Source organism: Ahaetulla prasina, chromosome 3, assembly GCF_028640845.1.
Source record: "Ahaetulla prasina isolate Xishuangbanna chromosome 3, ASM2864084v1, whole genome shotgun sequence".
Classification (NCBI taxonomy): domain Eukaryota; kingdom Metazoa; phylum Chordata; class Lepidosauria; order Squamata; family Colubridae; genus Ahaetulla; species Ahaetulla prasina.
Window position 1 is genome coordinate 197,467,833 of NC_080541.1, and position 27,654 is coordinate 197,495,486.

The 27,654-nt window shown below is 38.0% G+C and overlaps 1 protein-coding gene across 9 annotated transcripts in view; it reads left to right on the forward strand.

Annotated features, from left to right (window-relative positions):
- PPP1R16B (protein phosphatase 1 regulatory subunit 16B) overlaps positions 1–27,654 on the forward strand; it is a 141,026-nt gene that overhangs the window by 54,898 nt on the left and 58,474 nt on the right. For all 9 annotated transcript variants that reach the window (XM_058174506.1, XM_058174502.1, XM_058174507.1 and 6 more), the window contains one exon: positions 7,317–7,709. In XM_058174506.1, coding sequence (XP_058030489.1) covers positions 7,463–7,709 — 247 coding nt within the window. In that variant the 5' untranslated portion in view covers positions 7,317–7,462. The remainder of the gene's footprint in view (positions 1–7,316; positions 7,710–27,654) is intronic.

Below are 27,654 nucleotides of genomic sequence, written 5' to 3' on the forward strand. Positions count from 1 at the left end.
TTATGGAATATTTTGCATGTATATGGAGTTGAAATTGCTTATTGGAAATGATAAAATGGTATATGATGGAAGTAAAGTGTACTGCATGATTATAAATGGACTATTTAGTGGATGTTTCAGCTTTGAGCAAGCAAGAATGGGTGATATCCCCTTGGTTGTATTTCTAGATTAATGTGTAAAAAATGGCTATGGTAATATTAGTTTGATGAGGGTCATGAACATATACTTTTGTGTACTTTTGTAAGGAAGCAATGGCATGCAGTTGAATAAGGAACCAAATTATGTGCAATAAGAATCGAAGAGGTTAGGTCAGTGATGGCTAAACTTTTTGCCATAGCGTGCCAAAAGCGGGCAGAGTATGGGGGTCGTGCGCGCATGTGCCCACACCCATAGTTCTATGTGCCTGCCCCACGTGCATGTGCGCACGATGCCCTCATCCCCCCCACTTCTGGCATGCAATGGCACAGTGGGCATGGTAGGTCCACCTTTTGCTCTCCCCAGGCTCCAGAGGCTTTCTAGGAGACTGGAGAGGGTGAAAACAGCCTTCCCCACCCTCCTGGAGGCCGGAAATGACCCGTTTGCCAACTTCCTGTGGGCCCAGAAGGCCCAAAAATCAGCTGGCAGGTGTGGGCATGGGCACCGAAGCTGAGCTCACCTGCCCAGCCATATGGCTTTGTATACCATAGGTTCACCATCCTGGGGTTAGGTGATGCACCAAGGATGAGCCACGGTGGCGCAGTGGTTAGAGTGCAGTACTGCAGGCTATTTCTGCTGATTGCTGGCAGCTTGCAATTTGGCAGTTGAAATCTCACCAGGCTCAAGGTTGACTCAGCCTTCCATCCTTCCAAGGTCAGTCAAATGAGGAGCCAGATTGTCGGGGGCAATATGCTGACTCTGTAAACCGCTTAGAGAGGGCTGGAAAGCACTGTGAAGCAGTATATAAGTTTAAGTGCTATTGCTATTTAACCATAACAGGTCTTCTAGTCCAACCCCCTGCTTAGGCAGGAAAACCTACACCACTTCAGACAAATGGTTATCCAACATCTTCTTAAAAATTTCCAGTGTTGGAGCATTCACAACTTCTGCAGGCAAGTTGTTCCACTGATTAATTGTTCTAACTGTCAAGAAATTTCTCCTTAATTCTAAGTTGCTTCTTTCCTTGATTAGTTTCTACTCATTGCTTCTTGTTCTGCCCTCAGGTACTTTGCAGAATAGTTTGACTCTCTCTTCTTTGTGGCAACCCCTGAGATATTGAAACACTGCTATCATGTCTCCCCAAGTCCTTCTTTTCATTAAACTAGACATACCCAGTTCCTATCTTTTAACCTCCAGTCCCCTAATCATCTTTGTTGCTCTTCCCTGCACTCTTTCTAGAGTCTCAACATCTTTTTTACATCGTGGCAAGCAAAACTGAATGCAGTAGTCCAAGTGTGGCCTTACCAAGGCATTATAAAGTGGTATTAACACTTCATGTGATCTTGATTCTATCCCTCTGTTTATGCAGTCTAGAACTTTGTTGGCTTTTTTGGCAGCTGCTGCATACTGCTGGCTCATATCTAAATGGTTGTCCACTAGAACTTCAAGATCCCTCTCACAGTACTACTATTGAGCAAAGTACCATATATCCTGTACCTGTGCATTTTGTTTTTCTTGCCTAAATGTAGAACCTTACTTTTTTCACCATTGAATTTCATTTTGTTAGATAGCGCCCAATGTTCAAGTCTGTCAAGTTTCTTCTGTATCTTGAGACTATCTTCTGGAGTGCCAGCTTGGTGTCATCTGCAAATTTAATGAGTTCCCCCTCAATCCCCTCATCCAAGTCATTGATGAAGATGTTGAAGAGTACTGGGCCTAAAACAGAGCTTGGGGTACTCCACTGCATACTTCCCTCCATATGGATGCAGTTCCATTGAGGACTACATGCTGAGGTCAGCCAGTTACGAATCCATCTGGTGGTGATGCTGTCTAACCCACATTTTTCTACATTATCTAGTAGTAGGTTATGGTCTACTTTATCAAATGCTTTACTGAAGTCCAAGTAAATTATCGACAGCATTCATCTGGTCCACTAATTTTGTTACTTTGTCAAAGAATGCAATAAGATTAGTCTGGCATGATCTGTTTTTGACAAACCCATGTTGGCTTTTGGTTATTACTTTGTTTGCTTCTAGGTATTTGGTGATTCATTGCTCGATCACCTTTTCCAGAATCTTCCCTGGTATTGAGGTCAGGCTAATAGGTCTGTAGTTTCCTGGATCTGTTTCCCCCCCCCCTTTTTTGAAGATGGGAACTACATCAGCTCTTTTCCAGTCCTCTGGCAGCTCCCCTGTGGTCCAGGATCTTTGAAAGATATAGTTCAGTGGTTCTGAGATCTTGTCTGCCAGTTCCTTCAGAACCTTGGGGTGTAATTCATCCGGTCCTGATGAACTCGTCTAGGGTAGACAGGTTTGTGATCTCTCTTTCTCCCTCTCTCTCTCCCTCTTTCTCGATCTCTCTCTCCCTCCCTCCAGTGGTGAAAGTCAATTTTTTTACTACCAGTTCTGTGGGCGTAGCTTGGTAGGCATGGTGTGGCTTGGTGGGCGTGGCTTGGTGGGCGTGGCAGAGGAAGGATACTGCAAAATCTCCATTCCCTCCCCCTCTGGGACCAGCCACAGGTGGTATTTGCCAGTTCTCTGAACTCAAAATTTCCACTACCGGTTCTCCAGAACCTGTCAGAACCTGCTGGATTCCACCCCTGCTCCCTCCCCCCTCTTCCTCCCTCCCTCCCTCCCTAACAGTTTACATGGAAAATGTACTTTACAACTATCAGAAAGAAAGAAAAAGAACTTTCTGCATGTTTTACATAAATTATCCCAGTAACACAATAGTTTGGGGAGAGATACAGTACTTGCATATATGGTTTTAATCAACTCTCCTTGTGGGTTTTCTCCCCTGGGTTTGCTGAGTAGGAGTTGAATTCTTCAGAATTCCATCTCTGCTTTTCCGTCCAGGAATATCTATCCATCCTAAGGCTTTTTTTCAGCTCTGTTTTCTTCTTCCCTGTCTCATTTTACCATGTAAGTCTCTCTGTGGCAGCATTGTGTGGAATCCAGCATGTTCTTCTTTTCCAAAATTCTTCCTTTGACATCTTTTCCAAAGAATGAGGCATTTGGGAAAGAGATGCTGCAATAACTGAGTTCCCCCCTCCCTCCTGTACCATAGTAGTGTATGCTGACCAGAGTAACAGTGGATCCTGGCCAATCCAAGGACTAACCAGGGTGCTTTGCAGAGCTAGTATTCTACTCCTTGGTTTTATATGAAGAAATGCAGTTACACTTCTTTGTCATTTTGTCAGAGGTAGGGAAAGAAGAAGTAATATGCTGAAATTAGTTACGCTGATACAACATTATCAATGTCTGAATTACTTTTGTTGGAAAAGTAAAAACAGATCTTCACTCGGGGTATCAATAATTCAAATGTGTAGGATTTACTGCCTCTGAAAAAATAATATGTAGTAAAATGCATCTTTCAATTCAGTAACCAGGCAGGAAATCTCTCCCTAGTGCACTCCATTAACCTAAATCCTAGTGCACTCCAATTATAATAATCTACAGCTCCTAATATTCCTTGTGTATCCAATCACACTTTTATTCTATTCTATTCTATTGCCAATTGATTGTTGAAAAAAAGCTATTTTATATTGATTTTTTATATTGTTATATATAATATATTGTTATATTGATATTGATTGTTCCTGATTGCTTATTTGTACCCTATGATTATCATTAAGTATTGTATCATTAAGTGTTAAATTGTACCCTATGACCATCATTTGTGTTGTAAGTGTTGTACCTTGATGAAGTTATCTTTTCTTTTATGTACACTGAGAGCATATGCACCAAGACAAATTCCTTGTGTGTCCAATCACACTTGGCCAATAAAAATTCTATTCTAGTCTAGTCTAGTCTAGTCTAGTCTAGTCTCGTCTCGTCTCGTCTCGTCTCGTCTCGTCTCGTCTCGTCTCGTCTCGTCTTTTATAGCAAAACAGTCAGAAAGGAAAAGTACTATAGCAAAGTCCCTCAGTGTTCCAAACAACAAACAGTAAATGGGTTCATATCTGCCCTTACAACATTCTCTTAAATTGTCTTTCAAAATTCTATAGAACAGAGAATTCCAGTACTTTTATACCTACAGTTTAGGAAGCCCCCAGGTGATTATAGTACAGCTAGTTGAAAAGGATAGCATGAAATTAAAAATGCAATAGGAGAAACACAAAAGCATTCCTAAAAGTATGGGAGACACAGAATGCCCCCTTATTAGTCAGCAAGGCAGTACAGATAGTCCTCAACTTACAACCGTTTGTCTAGTGACCATTCAACGTTACAATGGCACTGAAAAAAGGGACTTACAACCGTTTTTCACAGTTGCAACCTTTGCAGCATCCACCATGATCATGTGATCTAAATTCAGATGCTTGGCAACTGGTTCATATTTAGGACCGGGATCATGTGATCATCTTTTGCGACCTTCTTACAAAATCAATGGGAAAGCCAGATTCAGTTAACAACCAGGTTACTAACTGATCAATTACAGTGATTCACTTAACTGTGGCAAGACTGGTCGTGAAATGGGACAAAATTCATTTAACAACAGACATTTTGGGCTCAGATGTGGTTGTAACTATCTATATCTATAGATTCAGACCTCAGTTGCTTCTTTAGGGAAGCTGCCTCTGACTTGAATTAATTTACATGAGGTCACTCAATCAAACTGGAGAGCTACATCATTGACCAACAACCTCGGGAAATCTTTTCTTTGTCACTTGGACTGTAGATTAGCTATTTATAGTTGTTGTTACACTGAAGACTCCCTAAATCAGGGGTGTCAAACTCAATTTCATTGAGGACCGCATCAGGGTTGTATTTGATCTCGGGGGTGGGGGGCTCAGTGTGCATGGCCAGGGTGGTCATGGCCAGCTCCATGTCACTCATCGAGGCTCCGTTTTGGGCTGCAATGGCCTCCTGCAACCCTTTACCAGCTCTCTTTGCTGGCAGAGGCACTGCGTGCCGGTTCTTTGGTGTTTCCAGGGTGGGCCTATGGGCCAGATCTAACCATCCTGCGGGCCAAATCCAACCCCTGGGCCTTGAGTTTGAAACCCCTGGGCCTTAGATAGTAAAAATAGTTATATCAGAATTTCTATCCACAGGTTAAAACAGCTTAAAGTATTCCAGAAATGAATTATATGCATAAATATTTTACAATATACATAGTAATAATGAATGTTTATAATCTTATCAGTGTTCCCGTTCAGAACTACTTAATTTTTATATTATTCTGCCTCTCCCAGTCATGTTGATAAGCCTATTTGTAGTAATCGCTGATCTAGCTTTTAATGCCTAAAATAATATTCATGGGTTTTATGTTTACGTTCATTATAGACTATGATTTTGGCATGATTAGCCTATGAATATAATAAAGCAAACGTTCAACATTACTTCTGAGATTCTTAGAATAAGGTAACACAACACATACAAAATATTTTAAAATTAAGCTTTTCTTAGCTTACATCCAGCTAGAATTTAAAGACTGACCAGATATCTGACTATATTGGACAACTTTTTGGGAAAAGGCTCTTCTTAATTTTAATTTGTTTCTTAAGTAAAGGTAAAGGGTCCCCTCGCACATACATGCTAGTCGTTGCCGACTCTAGGGGGTGGTGCTCATCTCCGTTTCAAAGCCGAAGAGCCAAAGGCGCATGGAACGCTGTTACCTTTCCACCAAAGGTGGTCCCTATTTTTTCTACTTGCATTTTTACGTGCTTTCGGAACTGCTAGGTTGGCAGAAACTGGGACAAATAATGGGAGCTCACCCCGTTACACGGCAGCACTAGGGATTCGAACCGCTGAGCTGCCGATCTTTCGATTGACAAGCTCAATGTCCTAGCCCCTGAGCCACCACGCCCTTAGAATTTGTTTCATAAAAATTATAAATTCATTGCTTTCTATAATATAGTAGTACAGGTAGTCCTCGACTTACAACCCAATATTTCCATTGCTAGGCAAGACTGTTGTTAAGTGAGTTTTGCCTTATTTTGCTACCTTTCTTGACACAGTTAAGTGAACCAGTGCAATTGTTAAGCCTGTAACAAGCGAATGTAGTTGTTAAGTTAGTAACACAGTTGTTAAGTGAATCTGACTTTTCCGTTGACTTTCCTTGTCAGAAGATCACAAAGGGTGATCACATGATCTCCAGACACTGCAACCGTCATAAGTACATGCCAGTTGCCAAGCGTCCTTATTGGCTTCAGTAGGCAAGAAGCAGACCAGCATAACTACAACAGCATTTATTGACTCAAAATTGTAACTGAGGAACAAGCAAATGCCTGTAATTTATCCTCTAGGCTCACAGGGCCTTAACCAATCATAATCCCTGAAAAAACCTGCCCAAATATGAATGTTCTAAGTTTCCCTCCAAAACAGTTGGAGTTAGCAGTTAGGGTCATCTAAAGGTTAGTTTCACTTTAGCAGGGCTTAACACAACTATATATATTCAATCAGGGGTGAAATGTAAAATTTGTTACTACAGTTATGTGGGCATGGCTTGGTGGGGGGGTGGTAATGTGACTGGGTGGGCATGGCCAACTTTTTTTTTTAACTTTTAAAAGCATTTTTTCTACAACCTCTTCAGCTGAAGCGGTTGTAGAAAAAATGCTTTTAAAAGCCTCTGATGATCAGGCAACTCAGCTGGGATCGTCAGAGGAGCCTTTTAAAAGCATTTTTTACAGCCTCTTTGGCCGAAGAGGTTGTAGAAAAATGCTTTTAAAGGGTTCTGACGATCCCAGTTGAGCCATGCGATCATCAGAGGCTTTTTTTTTTTTACTTTAAAAAGCATTTTTTCAGCCGAAGAAAAAATGCTTTTAAAAGTAAAAAAAAACACCCTCTGACGATCGTGCGGCTCAGCTGGACATGCGGGGGAGGAGGGGCAGGGATTTTTGCTACCGGTTCTCCGAACCACCCATCGTCATCGCTACTGGATCGGGCGATCTGGTCCAAACTGGAGCATTCCACCCCTGTATTCAAAACATAACAGTCTTACTTTTGATCACATGACCATGGGGATGCTGCCATGGTCATAACTGTGAAAAATGGTCATAACTCACTTTTTTCAGTGCCATTGTAAAACTTTAAATGGTGACTAAATGAATGGTTGTAAGTCAAGGACCACCTGTATGCTGTTTGGCAAAATATTCTTCTGAATCTTTTCCCTTGTCCTTTTTTTTTTTTTAAATCTAGGACAAGATATATAGTCACTTTTGGCCCTCTTTCTCTTTTTTCCAGGATTCTACCATGTGTTCCTCAAACTCTGAGAAGTACCACTCATGATTCATGATTCTTAATGCCAGATAGTTGCCACATAGTCGCCTAGACAGGGCTACAGGTTCAGCAGCTGTGTGGCTGAGCCCATCAACCAATTTGTCGAAGAAATGGACACCCATATGGACTTGCTGACAGAGCTTCACCTTCTGGATAAGGTACCTACTCTAGAGCGACTCCGAGCTGCTCAGAAACGCAGGGCTCAGCAGTTGAAGAAATGGACTCAGTATGAGAAGGAGATGCAGCACAAGAAGCGGAAGCACGAGAAAAAGAGGAATGTTGGCTGCTCCAGGAAGGTGTCTTTTGAGGCCAGCGTTGCATTGCTGGAAGCTTCGTTAAGGAACGATATTGAGGAAGGTAAGAAATCCTAAAAGTGAAAATCACATGCATTTTGTAAATCTTAAGTTTTTCTGAAGACATTTTAATCACCAAACGGTGTTCCACCAAGTATGATATTAAAGTAAATTGTGGTTGTCTATACACAAGCCAGGTGAACAGCTACTTGCAAAGAAATCCTTTGATCTTCTATGTTTAGCAATTGTGTTGCCCACATTTTATCTTTTCCTGATTACTACTTATATACCTGGTCTAGACTGTTTTATTTTCTAGCCCAGATTACTTCCATAGCAGTTTGGAGCAGTTTGTTTCAAAGTTGGCACCATTTGATCTTGAACTGTTTTGTAGACTTTTCCCTAAAGACATACTTTAGTTAGGTCATATTAGATTTGCTAATGAAAGCAGCATATTTTTTTCTGTACAATCTTCACATTGTCCTTCTTCCTGATAGATATATTTTGCATAAGAATTTAATGTGGCTGTGTTCACACAGTGGAGGTCAGTTAGTTAATATCTGAAAACCCGGCCACAATAAATGATATTGTGTGAGCAATGATAGAATCGTTTAATTTGGCCTCCAAAAGTTTTTAGCTGTGATAGATATTTTTGTCTAGCATGCAAAATAGTTTGATGAAATTATTTTCTTACATTGATTTTTATATTTAGTCCAAATGTAGAACAGAAATTAGTCCTGCGTCCATTAGAAACATTTTAAAGTGACTTAAAAGAAAACGCCATATACTCGTTTCTGAATTATATACTAAATTGTCAAGGTGCAGTTAAATTTTACGATTATTCCAGACACTTCCTATTCCTGCTTCTAACATTAGGCATAAATCACTGAATTAGGATAATGTCAAGGATAATACGAACTCAGGTAGTAAAGATTGCTGGTTTGGAAGAAGATTTGATATATGTCAATAATGTGATTGATAAAGTGGACATGAGACTGAGAAGACTGGGGGGGGGAAAAATGGAGGACAGAGGGGCCTGGCATGTTTTGGGGTCGCAAAGAGTCAGACGTGACTTAGCAAATGAATAACTACAAAAATGATATATGTCAATGATATACAGTAGTAAACACAATGATGTAGTAAATACAATAAGGAAGTAGAAAATATTATTTGGATAATGTTCATGTATATTTGGAATTTTTTTTTATTGAGAATGATTTGTAAATATCGAGTAATAAAAAAATTAAGGGGGAAAATATGTGTTTTTGTATTTACCCAGAATACATTTAAGAATGCTATGATATATTTGAAGGATTTGAAAGAGATTAATTTATACCATTACATTATGAACTTATTGATGTTATCTGCTACAGTTTCAGAACTTGATATATAGGGTTCAGTGTAAAACGGTTGCCTCAAGGCCTAACTTGACATTCCTTTGATGATTGGTTTTTCAGCTGTGTATCTTGCCTTGCTCTTCTTTAAAGCAAAGCTGGTGATATTTTTATTGCAATGCAGCGCATACGAAGAGGCTGTTTACCTCTTCTCTACCTAGCATGATCCCATCCTTGCTCAGCTATTTTTCATTGACCTGATCATATGTAAAGTAGATGAGAATTTGGCTCCTACTGCCACTTCTCTTCCAAGATAGCTGCTTCCCCTGGGTGCCAGCAGGGCTGACCTTCAATGTATATTCTTCGGTACATGAACTTCCATAAAAAGGTGATATACACAAGTCCTATTGCTATCTATTACATTTTAATTCTATTAAATTAAAATTTACTAATGATTCCTATAATTCTTCAGTATCCAGAAAAAGCCCAACTGAAATTAGTTCTTCTCATTTAAGTGTCCATAGATAGGGCTTATAATAAGGGTTTAATCAGTGAAGAAACGACCTCCCCTCAAAATGGAATTCTTAAATCAAAATCAAAGAAACCACATTTTGGCTTGATATAATGTGTGGATCTTGTTATAGGCTAGATAGTGAGGGGGCAAGAGGAGCTAAAATTCTCTGTAGTTAGTCTTCCCCAATGTGTTGACTTCCATATGTGTCTTACTATAATCCCAGAGTTCTTAGACAGGATGCTAGTTGGGAATTATGGGATTTGGAATTCCCAGAATATATGTTGGTAGTCATGTTGGTGCAATCAAACTTCTGCCTGTGATGCAGATAAAAAAGGCAGAGACATCTTGATGTTTTTCTCCATGTTGTCTGGACATCCCTGGAGGAAAAAAGGTTATTGTAAACTGCATTGAAAACTGCATGAATATGTAAGAATATTAACTTTGAAGTGTTTTGTACAATTTTTTTTTCTCAAGGCAAAGGAGAAAAGATGTGTGATATTTGCTATTTATCCTCTCACTTAGATTTAACAAAGAAAGCAAGGGGAGAAGAAAACCTAACTTAACATATCTTGCTTCAAGTGTTGCTGCTTGTCTCATATCAGCTATAGGGTTAGCTCTCACATAATCAGCTATAGGGTTAGCTCTCACAATTCTCTGGAGGGAAAACAAAGCAAAAAATAATTCCTACTTTAAAATCTGTCAGTCTATACCTAGGATTGATAGGTAGGCATAAGGAAAGGAAGCAAAATCTAGAGAATAATAAAGAATTTGAATGATCTTGTCAGACAGTATATATCCACAGTGTAATTATTTTCACAGAGGTAACTCTGGAGATCTGCCCCAAAAGCTTTATATTTATAAATAACAATACAACTTAAGTGAAGTTGCAAGTAAAATCTGATTACTTGTGTCTTGCTTAGAGATATAAGTCTCAGCGTGACTAACTAGATGGAAGCAAAAAAATTCTACAGTTCAATTTGTACTTAATATGAAGGCAGAACTATAAGCACCACGTAGTGTAAATACTCAATAAACAATAGAAGTGGCTACAGGGTGTTGTCCAAAAAATCAAGAGGGTACCATAGCAGAATAACGAAGGCTTGTCTGGAATGTTATTTCCTTTCTGACATATAGGTAATGTAGATTCTTATTATTAAATTCAGTTCTCTGTCCTTTTATTTCCTTCCTGTTCATCCTTCTCCTTCCATGCTTTTTGCGTAGCCAGTACTGCCTATCTTGTATTTGCACATCTGGTTTTTCCTAAGTGCAGATCCTTGCCAGTGAACAACATTTTGTTGGATAGGGTTGAATGTTCAAGGTTATTAAGGTCCTTCTGAATATTTAACAACGTGTTAGTATGTGAATCCTTTTGGAGAGGTAGATCACTGAGCTACGGTTTACACCAAACTAGGAGGTTGGCTTATACACTAATGAACAAAAGTCACAATTCTAAATTAGTTTGAAAGACTTGAACATTAGACCAAACATAGTAGTATTCATCTATGAGAAGTGCATAGAAAAATCCACTCCACAAATGTCAATTTTGTGTAGATCTGGTTTGGCAGAGTACATGTGGAAAGGAGCTAGGAGTACAAATGGCGCACCAGCAGAATATTAGCAAGTGGTGAGATAAGAAGCTAAAAGAGCCAATGCAGTCTTGGGCTACAATGATAATAACAATTAATAAAGTAGAATATTTCTTGGTCAGGTTTAAAATGTGGAGTCCTTGGTGCTCTCCGAACTTGGTTTTTTTCTTGCAGACTTTTCATTACCAGACTAGTGACAAATCAAATAATAAATGTGTCCAAATTGCATCAGGAGATAATAGTTCCATTGTACCTTGTGCTTCTTTTGGAGTGTAAAGTTCTAAAAGTATAACTTAAAAGAAACATGGAATATTATAAGAGGGTTTAGAGGAGAATCACTAGGATCCAGTGGTGGGTTGCTACCGGTTCGCCCCAGGTTGGGTGAACTGGTAGCGGCAGCGGTGGGAGGCTCTGCCCACCCACCGGACATCTCTACGCATGCGTAGACACATCACGTACGTACATGCCCACCCCCACGAGCAAACCAGTAGTGAATAAAATTGAAACCCATTACTGCTAGGATCATATGAGGTCTGGAAACCAAACTCTGTATAGAAGCTGGTCACGTTTAAATTGACAAAGGCAAAACTAACAGGAAATTTGGTAGAGGTCTACAGATATTTGCGTATAAGGTCTCATGTGCAAGAGGGGACAAGACTGCTCTCCACTGATATCAAGAGCAGAACAAGTATGAATATGTTGAAATGAAAGAATATTCTGGCTGAATGAATATTTGGGAGAATTCTTGATCGTGGAACAGACTACCTAGAACAGTGATGGATTCCTCCTCAATGAAAATCTTCAAATGGAGGAGTGGTGGGTGGTACATTTTATCAGTCAGAGAGGGATTAGTGGATTCTTCTTCAGAGTAGAAGGTTAAACTAGATATTGTATGAACTCTCTTCCTTGCTATGACTTCATGGAACCCAAATCCAAACCCTTGCAGAAATGGAATGCCATATTAAGATTTCTAATATTTGCATGAAACTTTGATGTGTAAGTCTTCACCAGACTGTCCCACATATGTTGGACTTTAAATCACAACATTCCTAGCCAATGTAAAAAAGAACAGGATTCAAAACCCTGTTATATCAGGGCACATATAAGTTTGGGAAGATTTGGTTACGCAAGCTGATCAAAATACTGCAGACAAATTTGGATGATTAAGGACTAAGTGGACAGCATGGTGAGGAGTTTATAGGAGCAGAAGTATGTCGCACACCGAGGAAAGTTTTTTTTTCTTCCTTTCCTGGTACATTTTTTTTTTGTGGGTTGAATATTTGTTTTTGTTTTATTTTGTTTCTTTACATGTGTTAATGGAAAGTATACTGCCACTTTCTACTGGCTAACAATTCCATTGAAAATTAGCTGCATTATCAAATTGCATTATCAGTTATATAATTTGAAGGATCCTGCAAAAACAATAACAAAGATTTTAGGACTGCATTTAGCTTTACAGTATGTCTGTCTATACTGTTAGACTACTATTTATTTACTTTATGTAGTGTCATAGTCCACAAGGAGGGCAGTACACTAATGATACACTAAAATAAAAAAAGATATTACAATAAATCAATAAATCACTATAATAATTCACAGCTCAACAATACATAAATGAATAAGTACATAAAGTGCCATAAATAGGTGTACAGGTATCAAGTTGGTAAGGCCTGTTATTAAGAACACAAAGCCTGCAATTACTGCAGGTTCGAGCCCGGCCCAAGGTTGACTCAGCCTTCCATCCTTTATAAGGTAGGTAAAATGAGGACCCAGATTGTTGGGGGGGCAATAAGTTGACTTTGTAAATATATACAAATAGAATGAGACTATTGCCCTATACATTGTAAGCCGCCCTGAGTCTTCGGAGAAGGGCGGGGTATAAATGTAAACAAAAACAAAAAAAAAGTTACAACGGACAACCTTTCAACATCACTAAGGTTACAGGTTGTCTAGCTCTGAGTTAAAGGTGGCAAATATTTGTTGCAGCACTTGTATTAACCAGTTTATCTGAATGAAGGGCATTGGACTGCCTTTAGGAGCTGGCAGGGTGTTTTAAAGTAGCCATCTGTTATGCAAACTGTGTTGCCAGGTCTCAACAGGGAAATCTGAGGATACATTATTCTGTCATTCATTTTGGCAGTTGAAAGTAGATGGTGAGAACTGTGAACTGGCTAAATAATATTTAATCAATCGTCTGATCATTTTAACTGATTGCACGGGCCACTTAAGGGAAGGCATATTTTCTTAAGTGTAGGGTGACTTGCTGCCTATTAAGCAAAAGCTGCATGGCATTCATAGGATTTTCAATATTGAAAAGACAGAATATCAGTCAGTTGGGAAATTGGAATGCAAGATATTTCTTGCTATATTCGTGCCAAAGCAGTTTTTAGAAATGATTGAATGTGAATTTGATTGGGATCGTGGCAATTCCATATTAAAAGTATATAAAACATGTTTTGAGACTGTTTTCAAGTGCCAATGGTGACAGTAGATATTTTAAGTATATTTTAACCTGAAATGCAAAACTTTCACTAGTTTTAAAATAATTAAGGGGGAAAAGCCACCTAGTTATCTTTTCAGTAGTTTGGTAGGTGAGGAGTTGTTATTACATGAGGACAGCTATCCACCTTTCAAACTCAGCCTAACAAATTTCATCAACATTTCAACCTTGTAATTCAAGGTCTAGTTTACTGGTTGATTAAAGGCTTATAGATTTGCAAGCTTATATACTTAACACTGTGATACAAAGTTAGTACAGAATAAGAGAATTGCAAGGGACCTTGGAGGTCTTCTAGTCCAACCCCATGCTCAGGCACGAAACTCTATACTATTTCAAACAAATGATTATCCAATATCTTCTTTAAAACTTCCAGTGTTGGAGCATCCAGAACTTTGGGAGGCAAGTTGTTCCACTGATTAACTGTTCTGTCAGGAAATTTCTCCTTAGTTCTAGGTTGCTTTTGTCCTTGATTAGACTATTTATTGCTTCTTGTCCTGCCTTCAGTTGCTTTTTAGAATAGGTTGACTCTTCTTTTTACAATGCTTAGATAATGGAACACTGCTATCATGTAAGTGTCATGTACAGTACACGTTTTATCTGAAACTTAAGTAAGAAATCAAACTTTTTTAACCTAAAGAAAGAGTATTTCAAAAAACCAGATGGGATGATGCAAAAATCCAGAAGATCACAAGATGGCAGCAAAAATTCTAATTGTTTACTGCCATCTAATGTTCATCAAGAGTAGTACCCCAGCTACTATGGCAGGCATTTTATAAATTGAAAAATCATCACTACAGTACTTTCTGAAAACATCCATAAATAGTTTTTAACTTTACACTGGTCCCCAAAGATTTACCTATTCATATTTTTAATAAAGAAAATGCTAAAATGCAATAAAACTACCATGTCAAAATGCATTTCTGGCTAGATAACATCAATGATGCTGAACAAAACACTGCAGTAATTTGAAAGTTATATTGTTATCATAATGAAAATGTTTTAATCATATATAATAAGTTTGACTTTTAAATAAATGTAAGTGCAAATTAGAAAACAAAGACATTGGGGTGATATTTGTCTTTTTCTGTTTCCTTCCCGTCCAGGATCATCAAACAGTTTCAGTCTATCTGCTCTTGCTTTTGTATAATTGTATAATTGAAGATCCCTCACATCTCTGTGTATATAGATAAAATATATTATTTATCGCCCACACAGACAATGCTTCATCATTATGGCACCACAGTGATTTAGCCAATATTACTTATGGCTTCTTTAATGCCAATGTTCTAATACAGATCATCTTTCCCCAACCAGTCTCGTATCTATCGCTATTGCACTAGAAATCGGGGAGTGTTAGATATGGGAAAGTTGATAAAGATTTCAGTTTCCCTTCAGAATGAGTTTATTTGCAAAAAACGAAATTATCAGGCTGTTTGTCATTTTTTTCTGTTTTTTTATGATAGGCTTTTGTTAATATATGTGTGGTGTGGTTTCAAATATCCCTGCAATCTAAAGAATGATAGTGCCCCCTAAAAACACAATCCAGGAGGAATAGCCTCTGATAGCTAAAAGTTACTTGTATTTTGACTTAGTATGGAAAATTCCATGTCTTCAGTGGGATTCTGTGTTTGGTTGTTGTTCTCCCTGACCTTGGGCCTGGTCTCTAAAAAGAGGCTTTGTGGCTAAATTCTCCTGCTGTCAGGTGCAAATCAAATCTTCTAAAAATGGTCAGTAGTATTAGAGCAGGATAGTAATGTTCATACATTCTATTTTGCATTCTTAGAACTCTAATACTTATGTAAAATGTTAGTTTTATTATCAAACTTGTGTACAATCCTAGTTTCCCAAACACCTGCATGTTAGCTACACCATCGCTCTTTAAGATTTCCAACTATTCTGAGCAATTTCTGTACCTTTCAAAAGCGGATCTGGAACTCTCTTTTCTCTGCAGTCTTATACAATTGTTTGAGTTGAAATATTGCATATTTGTATGTGATTCATTGAATAAGCTTAAAGCTGGATTTAGCCATGATGAGGCCCTCATGCATGAGAAAGTTATAGGGGCTGTTTGTCGAGTGCTAAATGAATAGGCTATTTTTATTGCTAGACGTGTCATGTAAACCAAGCCATAAAATATTTTTTGAGATTTGCAGTACATCTAACAGCATAATTATTGGTGCATATGTTAATATGCATATGTACAGTAGACTGGAACTTGTCAGTTATGTTCTATAGGTTTAATGGGTCTAGGTTAAGCATGGTTGTCTCTGTATTTGGTTCAGGATTACATGCTGAGGAAAATAATGTGATTGTGTGAAGGAGTTTTCTATGCTTTTATTTTTTTGGCATGGAGGAAGATATGATCCATGGAAAGAATTTTCCACCCAAAATGGATAATTGCAATGCAGTTCCAGGCAAATCACTGCATAGTGCAGGTGAACCTTTTTTAAAACGATCCCTTGATAGTTGCCCCAGAACGCATAAATGATGTCACTGTACATCTGTTCAGTTTATACCATTGAAATTCAACAAATTCTTCAAGATTTCAGGCAGTGAACAGTCTGCTTTCAAAACAAGTGCTTTGTGCAATGAAGACGATGTAGAGGCTATTTGCAAGAGCAAAGATTCTAGGCATGAGATGCAAACATCAGCAATCATTTTGCACTAATGACCTGCCTAATAAAGCAAACCAATGGTTTGTGACTCCTTCCAGAAATGAGATACACATCCTTTTGCTATTCTTTGGAAGATTAGTGAAGACATGATTATTTAAGCAGGCACTGTGGGAATGATATGGAGAATATTCTTACACAAAAGCAATCAATACCTGAAACAACAGTGAGACTTTTTCTTCAGTTAGTTTGTTATAGAGCTTTACACTTATTTGGGCTGAGAGAGAATGGAACAGAGGCTACTCTGCTGGCATCTGTAGCTAAGGGAAGACTAGATCCTGAGTCTGCCCACTGCTATTTTAGTACAGTAACCACTATGCCAGGAGTCAGCAACCCGTGGCTCTGGAGCTGCATGTGGCTCTTTCATTCCTCTGCTACAGCTCCCTGTTGTCGGTCAGCTCCACAATTGATAGGACTTTTGGTTAGGACAGGTAGAGGAAAAAGGATGCTGTGCTAGGAGGACACTCTATGGTGGGGAAACTGGACTTCCAGTCAGCAGAGGATAAAGGATGCCACACTAGGAGGAGACTCTATGATGGGGGAACCGGACTTCTGGTTGGCTCCAGAACTGAACAGGGGGCTTCCGATTAGGACCTTTGTGGCTCTTTGAGTGTTTAAGGTTGCCGAACCCTGCACTATGCTATGCTGGCTCTCAATTGCATAGGCAATCCTCATTTAGCAAGCACCTTGTTCAGTGGCTATTGGCAAGTCTGGGGGAAAGCAACAGTTAATTGCTTATTAACTGAAACATCTCACAGGGGTCTATTATTCATTCTAATTCATGGATAGCTAATTCATGCTTAAACAGAGCGGTCCAAATGAATCTTGGGCAAAACGGTGCTATGGAGAGCACATGCTATGGCAAAGGTCTACTTCTGGATCCCACCAGATGACAATGCTTACATCCACTTGATCAGTGGGAGCCAGAGCACACCATCTGGGTCAGATCATAGCAGATGGGCACAAAACACACAAGATAGGCAATACCCCAAATATCCAAGCCCTATGCCATAAAGTAATGCAAATTGGGATCATAGATTGCACCTGGAAGCCTATAGCAACTAGGGCCATATGTGGAACAATTTTGAATTCCTGCCCATTTCACATAGCCACGGATGAACATCTTTATGCAAAATACATCTTGGTCTAAGAAGAGGCAGTTTTTGATGTTTCCTTATCTAAGGCATTGAGGCTTTCTTGGTTAAAGAACCAAGAAACCACCAGAACATTGGATGGGACTTGGAAAAATTGGTAGTAGCTTCATAACCAATCAGATGCATTTAGTATGTGCTATATGTGCTAACAAGAATTATAACTTCCATTTCATAGGTATGAATTAAAATGTGGCACTCTCTGGAGTATTTAGAAGTCAGAAAGTGTTTTTATATCAGGAATGAAATGCTCCCTGTTTGGACTGGATCGCCCAATCTGGTAGCAATGACGGCGGGTGGTTCAGAGAACCGGTAGCAAAAATCTCTGCCCCCACCCCCATGCCCAGCTGAGCCACGTGATCATCAGGTTTTGTTTTTTTTTACTTTTAAAAGCATTTTTTCTTCCGAAGAGGTTGTAGATAAAATGCTTTAAAAAAAGAAAGTTGGCCACACCCACCCAGTCACATTATCCCCCAAGTCAAGCCCACAGAACCGGTAGTAACAAATTTTACATTTCACCACTGTTTTATATGTAAGTTTATAACATACATATTGTCTCTAAGCAAGGGGTGATATTCACTTACCTTCGCTACTGGTTTGCAAATGTGAGTGCTCGTGCGCTCAAATGTGCTACTTCCATGCATGCGCAGGACATCAAAAACGGGACGTGATGACATCCAGGTGGGTGGCCGGAGCCTCCCACAGCCGCCGCTACCGGTTCGTGCAAACTGGATAGAACCTGCTGAATACCAACACTGCTCTAAGCAGTATGCAATATTTAGTTGAACTTGGCTGATTCAAAACAGTTAACTAAGGTTGTTATTTGTTTTGGAAATCATCAGGTAATCCCAGATTTATTGGCTAGATTGGGAAATAGGAAAGAAAATACAGAAGCAGGCAGAGATAACCAATTCCATGCAGTTGTCAAAAATAGTTAATGGATGTGCCCATGTTGTGATAATGTCACTACAGAATTCTCCATTGGAAATATGAAATACTATTTCAGATCATTCTGTCTTCTATTAAGGACAGCAGAACAAAAGTAAATTGCATCCTATTTTCTGAAGCAACACTTCAATAATTATGAATTGGATTAGCAGATTCATCCTCATCTGTCATCATTCTCGTTACCATCATTGTCGTTGTCATTGAATGCTGCAGCAAAACTACTTGATTTGGCTGTGATCCAGTAGTTGAATTTGAAATGTTTTTCCACTTGGCAGCAATTACCCAGTTTAGGAATGTAATATCTAGTGCACACCCTTTCCTCTCTCTTGTTTCACAGGAAGTGCCTCTGTGCTTTCCACTCGTAGCACAGGAAGAGGTAGGTGATGTTTTCCATAACACACATGGCTGCTCTTTCATTATGACACCCTTTTCAGTGATTGCAGAGTAGATTTGCTTCTCACATTAAAATAGAAGACTTTTTTGCTGCTTATATGTTGCTATTATATAACAAGAGAACAGCAAAATAGGGAAGCAAGCAGACATATGTAATGGGATGTGAAGTCTTGTTAACCTGCATTGACTAACTTGAACTTTACAAAGACTCTTATTGCAATGTTATTTCACACATAGCTACAGGACGCTGTGGCTCAGTGGCTAAGACGCTGAGCTTCTCGATCGAAAGGTCAGCAGTTCAGTGATTCGAATCCCTAGTGCTGCGTAACAGGGTGAGCTCCCGTTACTTGACCCAGCTTCTGCCAACCTAGCAGTTCAAAAGCATGTAAAAAATGCAAATAGAAAAATAGGGAGCACCTTTGGTGGGAAGGTAACAGTGTTCCGTGTGCCTTTGGTGTTTAGTCATGCCAGCCACATGACCACGGAGACGTCTTCGGACAGCGCTGGCTCTTTGGCTTTGAAATGGAAATGAGCACCGCTCCCTAGGGTCTAGGGAGCACATATGTGCGAGGGGAACCTTTACCTTTACTTTAAAAAATTTTCATATAATTATTCTTGGCTATTGTCAATCCTATCCAGCATTGCTAACGTCAAATATATTCCATTTGACCTAGTTTTCTCAAATGCTTAGAATATTGATGGCTTTCAGCCAAATGACTGAGAATGTCCTGTTTGGAAAGCTTTACAGATATGGATATGAATTTCAATTTGAGATCTTACACTGTGATTTGTTGATGAGATGAGCTTCTGGTGAATGTTCCCTAGTTTCAAAAGCCTTGCATCATTTTGTATGCTGTAGCTTTGAGGGATGTTACTCTGCATATCTTTAGCTTACTGTTCTTAGATAACTTAATGTTTCTTGAATGAAAGGCAAGCATATATGTCTGCCACTGAAGATCTGTATATGTGTTGTGATTTTCAGTTTCTTCCAGTGGAAATAGGCGCAATTGATGCTGACACTTAATGGAATATTTTTAGAATATAAAAACATTCTTCCCTTCCCAGAATGTGTGCATGTACGTACACACACACACACACTCTCATGATGCTTTGTTCAAATACTTCTGTTTCGTTCAGCTGTTCTATTGTAAGAATTTTTCCCTTGTTTATGTTGAGGCTACAAATTTGTTTCTATCCAGATTTATATTTGTCAGAAACATTTTTTAAAAATAATGGATGTTACAATTTATTGCGCTGGCTTTTTGTGTTGTATACCATTTTCGAAGCTACTTAGCTTAAATATTTATATAAAATAGTTAAATAAATATTATAAGCTGCCAATCTAATCTGAGCATTAGAGGATGCAATATAAATGAATAAGAACTTGCTCTGCAGCCTTGCATGGATGTTATATTGGGTTATCTAGCTAAAGCTTGATTATTACTAAATCAGCAACTCTATATATTGGCAAGAACAGAATGAAACATTCTGTGACTCCACTGCCTTTGATTTCCACCCTGCTTCAGCCAACAAAACTTTCCTTTCCATTGATAAAACCACAATATGACCAAATGTTGATTTCTTCAGAGGGAACATATATATATATGTTTATCAAAGGGCATGTCCATGCTGTTACGTATTTTTATATTAAATCTGGATTTCCCTGACATTTCTTTGCTTATGGATAGAGCACATGATAGGTGGAACACGTACGAACAACATCCCAAATCCTGGTATCTTCACCTAGGATTTCAGGAAACAGAAGATCCTGATCTGAGAGGGGGAAGTTGCTTCCAGGCAGAGTACATAGTGTGAAGACAGATGGATAGTAGTTTTTTTCCAAATAAAGTAAATTCATGTAGTCAAAGGAGAATGACACTGATGATAAGTGCCTTTATATCTCAAATTGACATCCATGTTCTTTCTTGACCTCAGTAGACTTCCTTTTGCAGACAGAGGATTTAGTTATTGCCAACAGATTGTACTTACTGACTTAGGACAATTGGCTAAATGTTTATTATTTAGACTAAAGAAAGAGTCCCTTGAACTGCAAGGCGATCAAACCAGTCAGTCCTAGAGGAGATCAACCCTGACTGCTCTTTAGAAGGCCAGATCCTGAAGATGAAACTCAAATACTTTGGCCACCTAATGAGAAGGAAGGACTCACTGGAGAAGAGCCTAATGCTGGGAAAGATTGAGGGCAAAAGAAGAAGGGGACGACAGAGAACAAGGTGGCTGGATGGAATCACTGAAGCAGTAGGTGTGAGCTTAAATGGACTCCAGAGGATGGTAAAGGATAGGAAGGCCTGGAGGAACATTGTCCATGGGGTCCACAACTTCGCAGCAAACAACAACAAAAAAGAAAGAAAGAAAGAAAATAGTAACAAAATGGATTTCAAATGAAAGCAGTTAATTAGAGGTTGCTGTGTACAATATTTTAAGAGGTGTCATTTCTCAGAAGAGTGGGAAAGTGTGTGGGATGCACTTTGTTTTCTCTCACATCCTTTCTGCACTTTCAAAATAGGCATTGTTGAAAGTGCTGGAAAACATTCCATGTGGGTCACTTTCTGTTTTGTAACAAACAACGTTTAGAAAAAAATACATTAATAGTAAAAGATTAATATCAAGAAGCATGCCTCTGTCTCACCTACATATATGCATATTCAACTGTATCCTTCCCATCTGACTCGGTCATTTCTTAGAGAAAAAGCAGAAGCAATATTCTAGTAGTTAATATCAGAACAGATGATACTGTTGCAAGTGTTTTTGAGAATAGTCGATACTTTAACATTCAATATTGAGTGATTATTATTTGATATATATCTGGCTTTGAAGATCTTGAACTGAGAGGATGGTTTAGAACTGCCTAAAAAGATTAGGGTAGTCCTTATTTAGGGAAAAAGAAGATGCAAAGCTAAATAAGTCAGGCACCAGATAACTATGGTGGCACAGGGGTTAGAATGCAGTATTGCAAACTAATTCTGCCGATTGCCAGGAGTTCAATCCTGACCAGCTCAAGGTTGACTTAGCTTTCCATATTTCAAGGTCGTTAAAATGAGGACTTAGACTGTTGGGGTCAATATGCTGACTCTGTAAACTGCTTAGAAAGGGCTTATATGGAGCACTATATAAGTCTAAGTGCTATTGCTAAAAACATATATGCAATTATAATAGTAAAATGTGAGTGTGAGTGTGAATAGAATAGAATAGAATAGAATAGAATAGAATAGAATAGAATAGAATAGAATAGAATAGAATAGAATTCTTTATTGGCCAAGTGTGATTGGATACATAAGGAATTTGTCTTGGTGCATATGCTCTCAGTGTACATAAAAGAAAAGATTACGTTCGTCAAGAATCATAAGGTACAACACTTAATTATAGTCATACTATACAAATAAGCAATCAAATCATATTAGGAAACAGTCAATATAAATCATAAGGATACAAGCAACAAGGTTACAGTCATATGCCTCTATTTTGCCAAGCAGACATGTAGTCACTAAAAAGGTTCTCTGTGAACTTCTCTTACATTGGAATATCTGCTCTTGGGTTAGGTGTTTCAACAGCCCATTCGAAAATAATATTGATGAGACTAGGGCAAAATGATGTAATACTTGAAAAAGTATTTTTATGAAATAAATCCAGATATTTGAATAATAAAATAAATGCTCATTTCATTTGCTAGATGTTGGGGTTCTGGGGTCAGACTTCTCATTGCTATTAAGATATTTCAACACCATTTATGGAGAAGAGATGCATAGGGGCCAATGTAATGAGAGTACCATTCTTTTCTCTTGCAGATGTTTTTATCTTAAATTGACAAGAAAGAAGAAAACTCCACACAATAAATAAGGCTTAAAAATATATGGCTAACATATGTAAAATGATACTATACTCCTTTGCTAATTACTAGCTTAGATTTTGCCCTGTAATTGGAATTCAGCATAGCAGACGACTTCTAAAAATGCTGCATCTGTCTTCCTCTGTGAGTGGCAGATATTCATATGTGTTTGTTTTGTATGGGATATCACCCACTCAATGGTGATTATTATTACTATTTCAGTTTATGTGCCACTTCATTTGTCAAACAGTACTATTATAAATTATTAGCTAATGTTGCCAATGTACAAATACACCAAAACGTCAGTTGAGAAGTGACCTTTCAGTCTTGAAATATTTCCATGTTTTTGTTCCTGTTATCCATCTTGCTAACAGCTTTCATCACAAGTATGGTGTTGGATCTGGTGTATCCAATATGTCACTTTATTATATTGGATTTACTTTAAGTGTTTTGGCCATGCAGCTATAAACACTGAAAGAAACAATATTTGCAACTGTATGTCATATCTGCATAGATTTTATTAAATGGAGTGGTTTCTCTGGGTAGCAATGAATTAATCCAGTGCCTCCCAATATTTTTTTCATTACCCAAAATCATTTACAGGGTTCAGCAAACAGTTTTGTTCGTGTTCATTGTAGCAAAAATGAAAAATCCTACTTCACACATGTAGGTGCTTGGAAATGACAACAATTGCATTATGGCCTTCTCACAGGATATTCATTGTGAAGTGTTAACCACAAAGACTCCAAATGATCATTTTGTTCTTCAAATAACATTTTGCACTGACTTCTTAGTCTAAGTTTAATCATTTGCTCCTTTCTTTGTTATCCAAAGAAAAATCAGATTTACCCAATTTTGAGTAATTTATCAAGGTTTGGGAAGCACTGGCTTAATCCCTGAAAAGATTTTTTAAGGCTTAATTTGGTTGTTAATAGATACGTTTTGGAACTGTTTATCGATCTCACAGAGAGATTCCAGATGGAAGAAAGTTACCTATTCCTTCAGGACAAGAGTAGTTCTCCAGAAGACACTGTACTACAATTTTCAGATGACCAACCCAATCTAGTCAGTGGTAAAAATGCTGATAATTAGGTCACTACTTGACCATAGTTCTCTACTTCTGTTTCAGAAGACAATTTGTCTGAAATCTTACACTGTTTCCTGCTTGAGCAGTGGGTTGGATTAGAAGACCTCCAAGGTCCCTTCCATCTCTGTTATTATGCTATTCTTGGACCTTCCTTCTCTTCCTTCTAAATCTATGGGATTAAAGCAATCTTCTTCTTCTTCTTGTTAGTTGCAAAGTCGTGTCCGACTGCTTCAGTGACTCCATCCAGCCACCTCATTCTCTGCCATCCTCTTCTTCTTTTGCCTTCAATCTTTCCCAGCATTAGGCTCTTCTCCAGTGAGTCCTTCCTTCTCATTAGGTGGTCACAGTATTTGAGTTTCATCTTCAGGATCTGGCCTTCTAAAGAGCAGTCAGAGTTGATCTCCTCTAGGACTGACCAGTTTGATCGCCTTGCAGTCCAAGGGACTCGCAGGAGCAATCTAGTATTAATTTAGTATAAAATAATATATAAATAGTATAAATAATAATAATCTAGTATAAAAACGCAGTCTAGGTGCATTTAATTCAGAGAGCTTCAGTTCAGGGCTGGCTGCTAAATGACAAGAAATCTTATCTGGGTTTTAAAAAAATTCCTTCTGGTTCCTTGATTCCAAGGAAAGGAAAGTACATGCTGTTCTACAATTTAGAACTGTAATTTCCACCGGAAATACAATTATTCTGCTTGTCTAATGGCAGTAAAGAAGTTCCGATGAATAAAAAGCCATCTAAATAATAGGACCAAGCTGAAAAAAACAAACCAAACCAAACTGAGGAGCTGAGAAAGACTCAGCATTTGACTTGGTCAGCTTTAAGAGTTTTTGATGCTGATGATGAAGATGATGGTGGTGGTGATGATTCCAAAATCGACAGCATAGACTAATCATAAAAATATTGACAATAAAATGTTTGTTGGCATGTTTTTCAGATCTTTGTTATGTCAATATCAGGTGTTGAATTATTTTTGTAATAGTAACTTCTAGTATTTTTTTTTGTAAAGATCTTTCACTTGCCTCAAGATCCTGATTAATTTATTTTGCTGTTTTTTCAAAAAATCTTGGAAGCATACCAATATGTGGCTTCCTGTAGACTTTTTTAATCTTTTCCTGAGAGGCAAAATGCAGTTTGGGATTTAGGATTTGTAGGGAAGGAATTGGAATGAAAAATATTGATGCTGGAAAGCCCCACCACATTTGCTACTTCTACCCTTAAACTTACAGCTTCCCAAGGATGTTTTGCTTGCATATAACCTTCCTAACTTTGCTGGTTTTCATCCAAAGTAACCATTGGAAACTGTGACATTAAGGAGAGGAATGGTATGTGTGCCTGATGGTGGGGCCACATCTGGGGGGGGGAGGAGAAATTAAAAAAATTGCCACTTAAATTTAGCTCCTCAGAAGTAGGCAAGGAAAAAGGAGTGATTTAACAATTTAAATAAATAACACCATCCCTCATTTGTGTTCTGAGTAATTGGTGATTGTACTTAGTATAAGTTAGTTACTGCTTATTTCTGCCAACAGTCTCACTTCCTTCTAGAGTAGCCAATAAAGTTTCAAGGTGATTGATATACACAGCTAGTGAGTGACAGATGCACATAATTAATTACAATGATTTGATGGCCTTTGTATGGGGATTGGCTTTTGAAAAATCACAAAAGATTGATAGTTCTGTTCTTTATATATTTGTTTAATCAATAGCAAAGGCATCATTAATTTTCTTTATCCTACTAGTATAGTTCAGTATCTGATGGGACATTCTTGAGCCCTTCTAGCCCCAAGATCCATGGGGCATCTTTCATTGTCCAGACACATTTGCACTAGATAAAGATAGTCTTCTGTTGATTTCAACTTCTTGGATGGGTCCCTACATACGGTATTACTTTCCTTTGTGATTATTTTATTAATTTCCCAAATCAAGCACATCATACTAGGATTTCTTGTAGCCGTCTATCCATGTAATAAACAGGGTAAATTTTTATTAGGCTTTGAGATCGGTCAAGGTTGATGCAGAAATAGTTCTTAGTAGGATCTATACAGGTTGAAAATAAAATTTTATTGGATATCCATTTACTCAATCAGTCTGAAAATAATGGTTTGGATTTACTTTTCAAATTAAATCATAATGTTTTTCTGGTGTGGGTTTAGCATATTATGTGAAGTGCAGACATTTCGTGAACTGTAGCTTAAAAGGAAACGGATATTGTATGGACTTCTATTGCTCCAAAGTGTGCCAGCCTTTCAGAGAGAAAAGCTGTCCAGACACATTTGCACTAGATGAAGATAGACTTCAGTTGATTTCAACTTCTTGGATGGATCCCTGCATATTACAGTTTCTAGAAGGGGTACATTGTTTCGGTAAAAAAAAAATACAGTACATAGTCTTAGAAAAAAAATCTAATAAATGCATTCTAATCTTTTTTGGAGTTCTAGAAGCATGAGTTTAGTTTAGAAAACTGTTGATTTCTCTGCAAAACGAAGCTCTTAATGGAATTTTAATTTTGTTCATTGCACACAGTCACTTGTTGAGATGGGAGAGTGTACAAATTGAATAAATAAACAAACTGGAAACTCCTGCTTGTTTTAAACATGATATATTTGAACTCAATCTTGTACAGAAATGTTTCGAGCATGATTATCAATATTAGCAATTTATCTATTTTGGCTAGAGATTATCACCCAAAAACTGTTTTTTTCAACTTTAGTGAGTTTCTTTAACAGTGTCAGAGTTCAAAGTCCAGTGCATTGTTATGCCAAGGAGCTAACAGAATTCCCATTGTACATCAGCTCATAATTAAGCTGATGATGTGACAGTTAAGGCATAATGTCTTATTCACATAATTTAGCACAATATATTGTTGAGCTTCAGTTACAGATTCTAAAGGGTTTGCAGGAGCTTAAAATGTTATGTAAGTACAGTGCAGCCCACAGCAAACATGGCCAGAGGCCGAAATAAATCACATTAGGGTTCAGTATGACACCTTCGTTTTCATACTCTGCCTTTCTGGACTGGAAAACAGTGCAAGACTTAGAATATACGTTGTCTCAGTGTATAGAAAAAATGACCAAAGAGTTCTCCTGAAAAGTTGGGTGAGAAGTAGTCCCCTTCTGATTGTGAATTTCAGTACATTCATTTTTCTCTTTCGATGATGAAACAAAGTTCTAGTTTAGCAAGTTCCATTGGTTCCACTTTTTTCCCTGTGAAAGGCAAATGTCATCTGTGAAATTAGGTAAATTATATTGAAGAAGAAATTACAATTAATCTCATCCTGATCTTGTTTAACACGACAGGTCTGTGTCAATCTGGCTTATTCTCTTGCCAAAACCCAACACTTAATCTCTTGGTGTTAAGTCTTCTTTTCTTTTCAGGACATCCCTAGCAGCATAGTCTTAGATGTAGCAATTAGATTTACTCGACATGGAACTAAAATGTAAAAGTGATCTGAAAGCACTTTCATTCAAGAAGAATAATCCTAAGAAATCTGGCATTGGCCCTAGTTTAAGATATGGCTATGTTGGAAATTGGCAGAGCATTCAAGAGAAATAGCTGCAAGTCTCTTTGATCACCATATTCATTGCCTGAAGTGATATATTTATTTACTTATTACTGATATATATATATTTTATTGTCCATCTCCAACTGACTGGAAGGAGCCATTCACGTCATTGAATTCAACCCAAATTAAGGGCAGTAAAAGGTATAAAATTCTACTACATTTCTGGATAATTTGTTTCACTGTCAAATTACTCTTATGTGACATTCAAACAAATCTTCCTTCATGTAATTTAAATCTGTTTATTTCAAAAGATTGGATTGAGAGAACAATTCCTGATCTTTGATTTGGCATTCCTTCAACTAGTATTGAAATAGTACAATTATATCTCACTTTAGTCATCTTTTATCCAAGGTAAACCTATCCCGTTTATTTAACTGGTCTTCATAGGTCTTAGCTTCTAGTCCCCTGATCATCT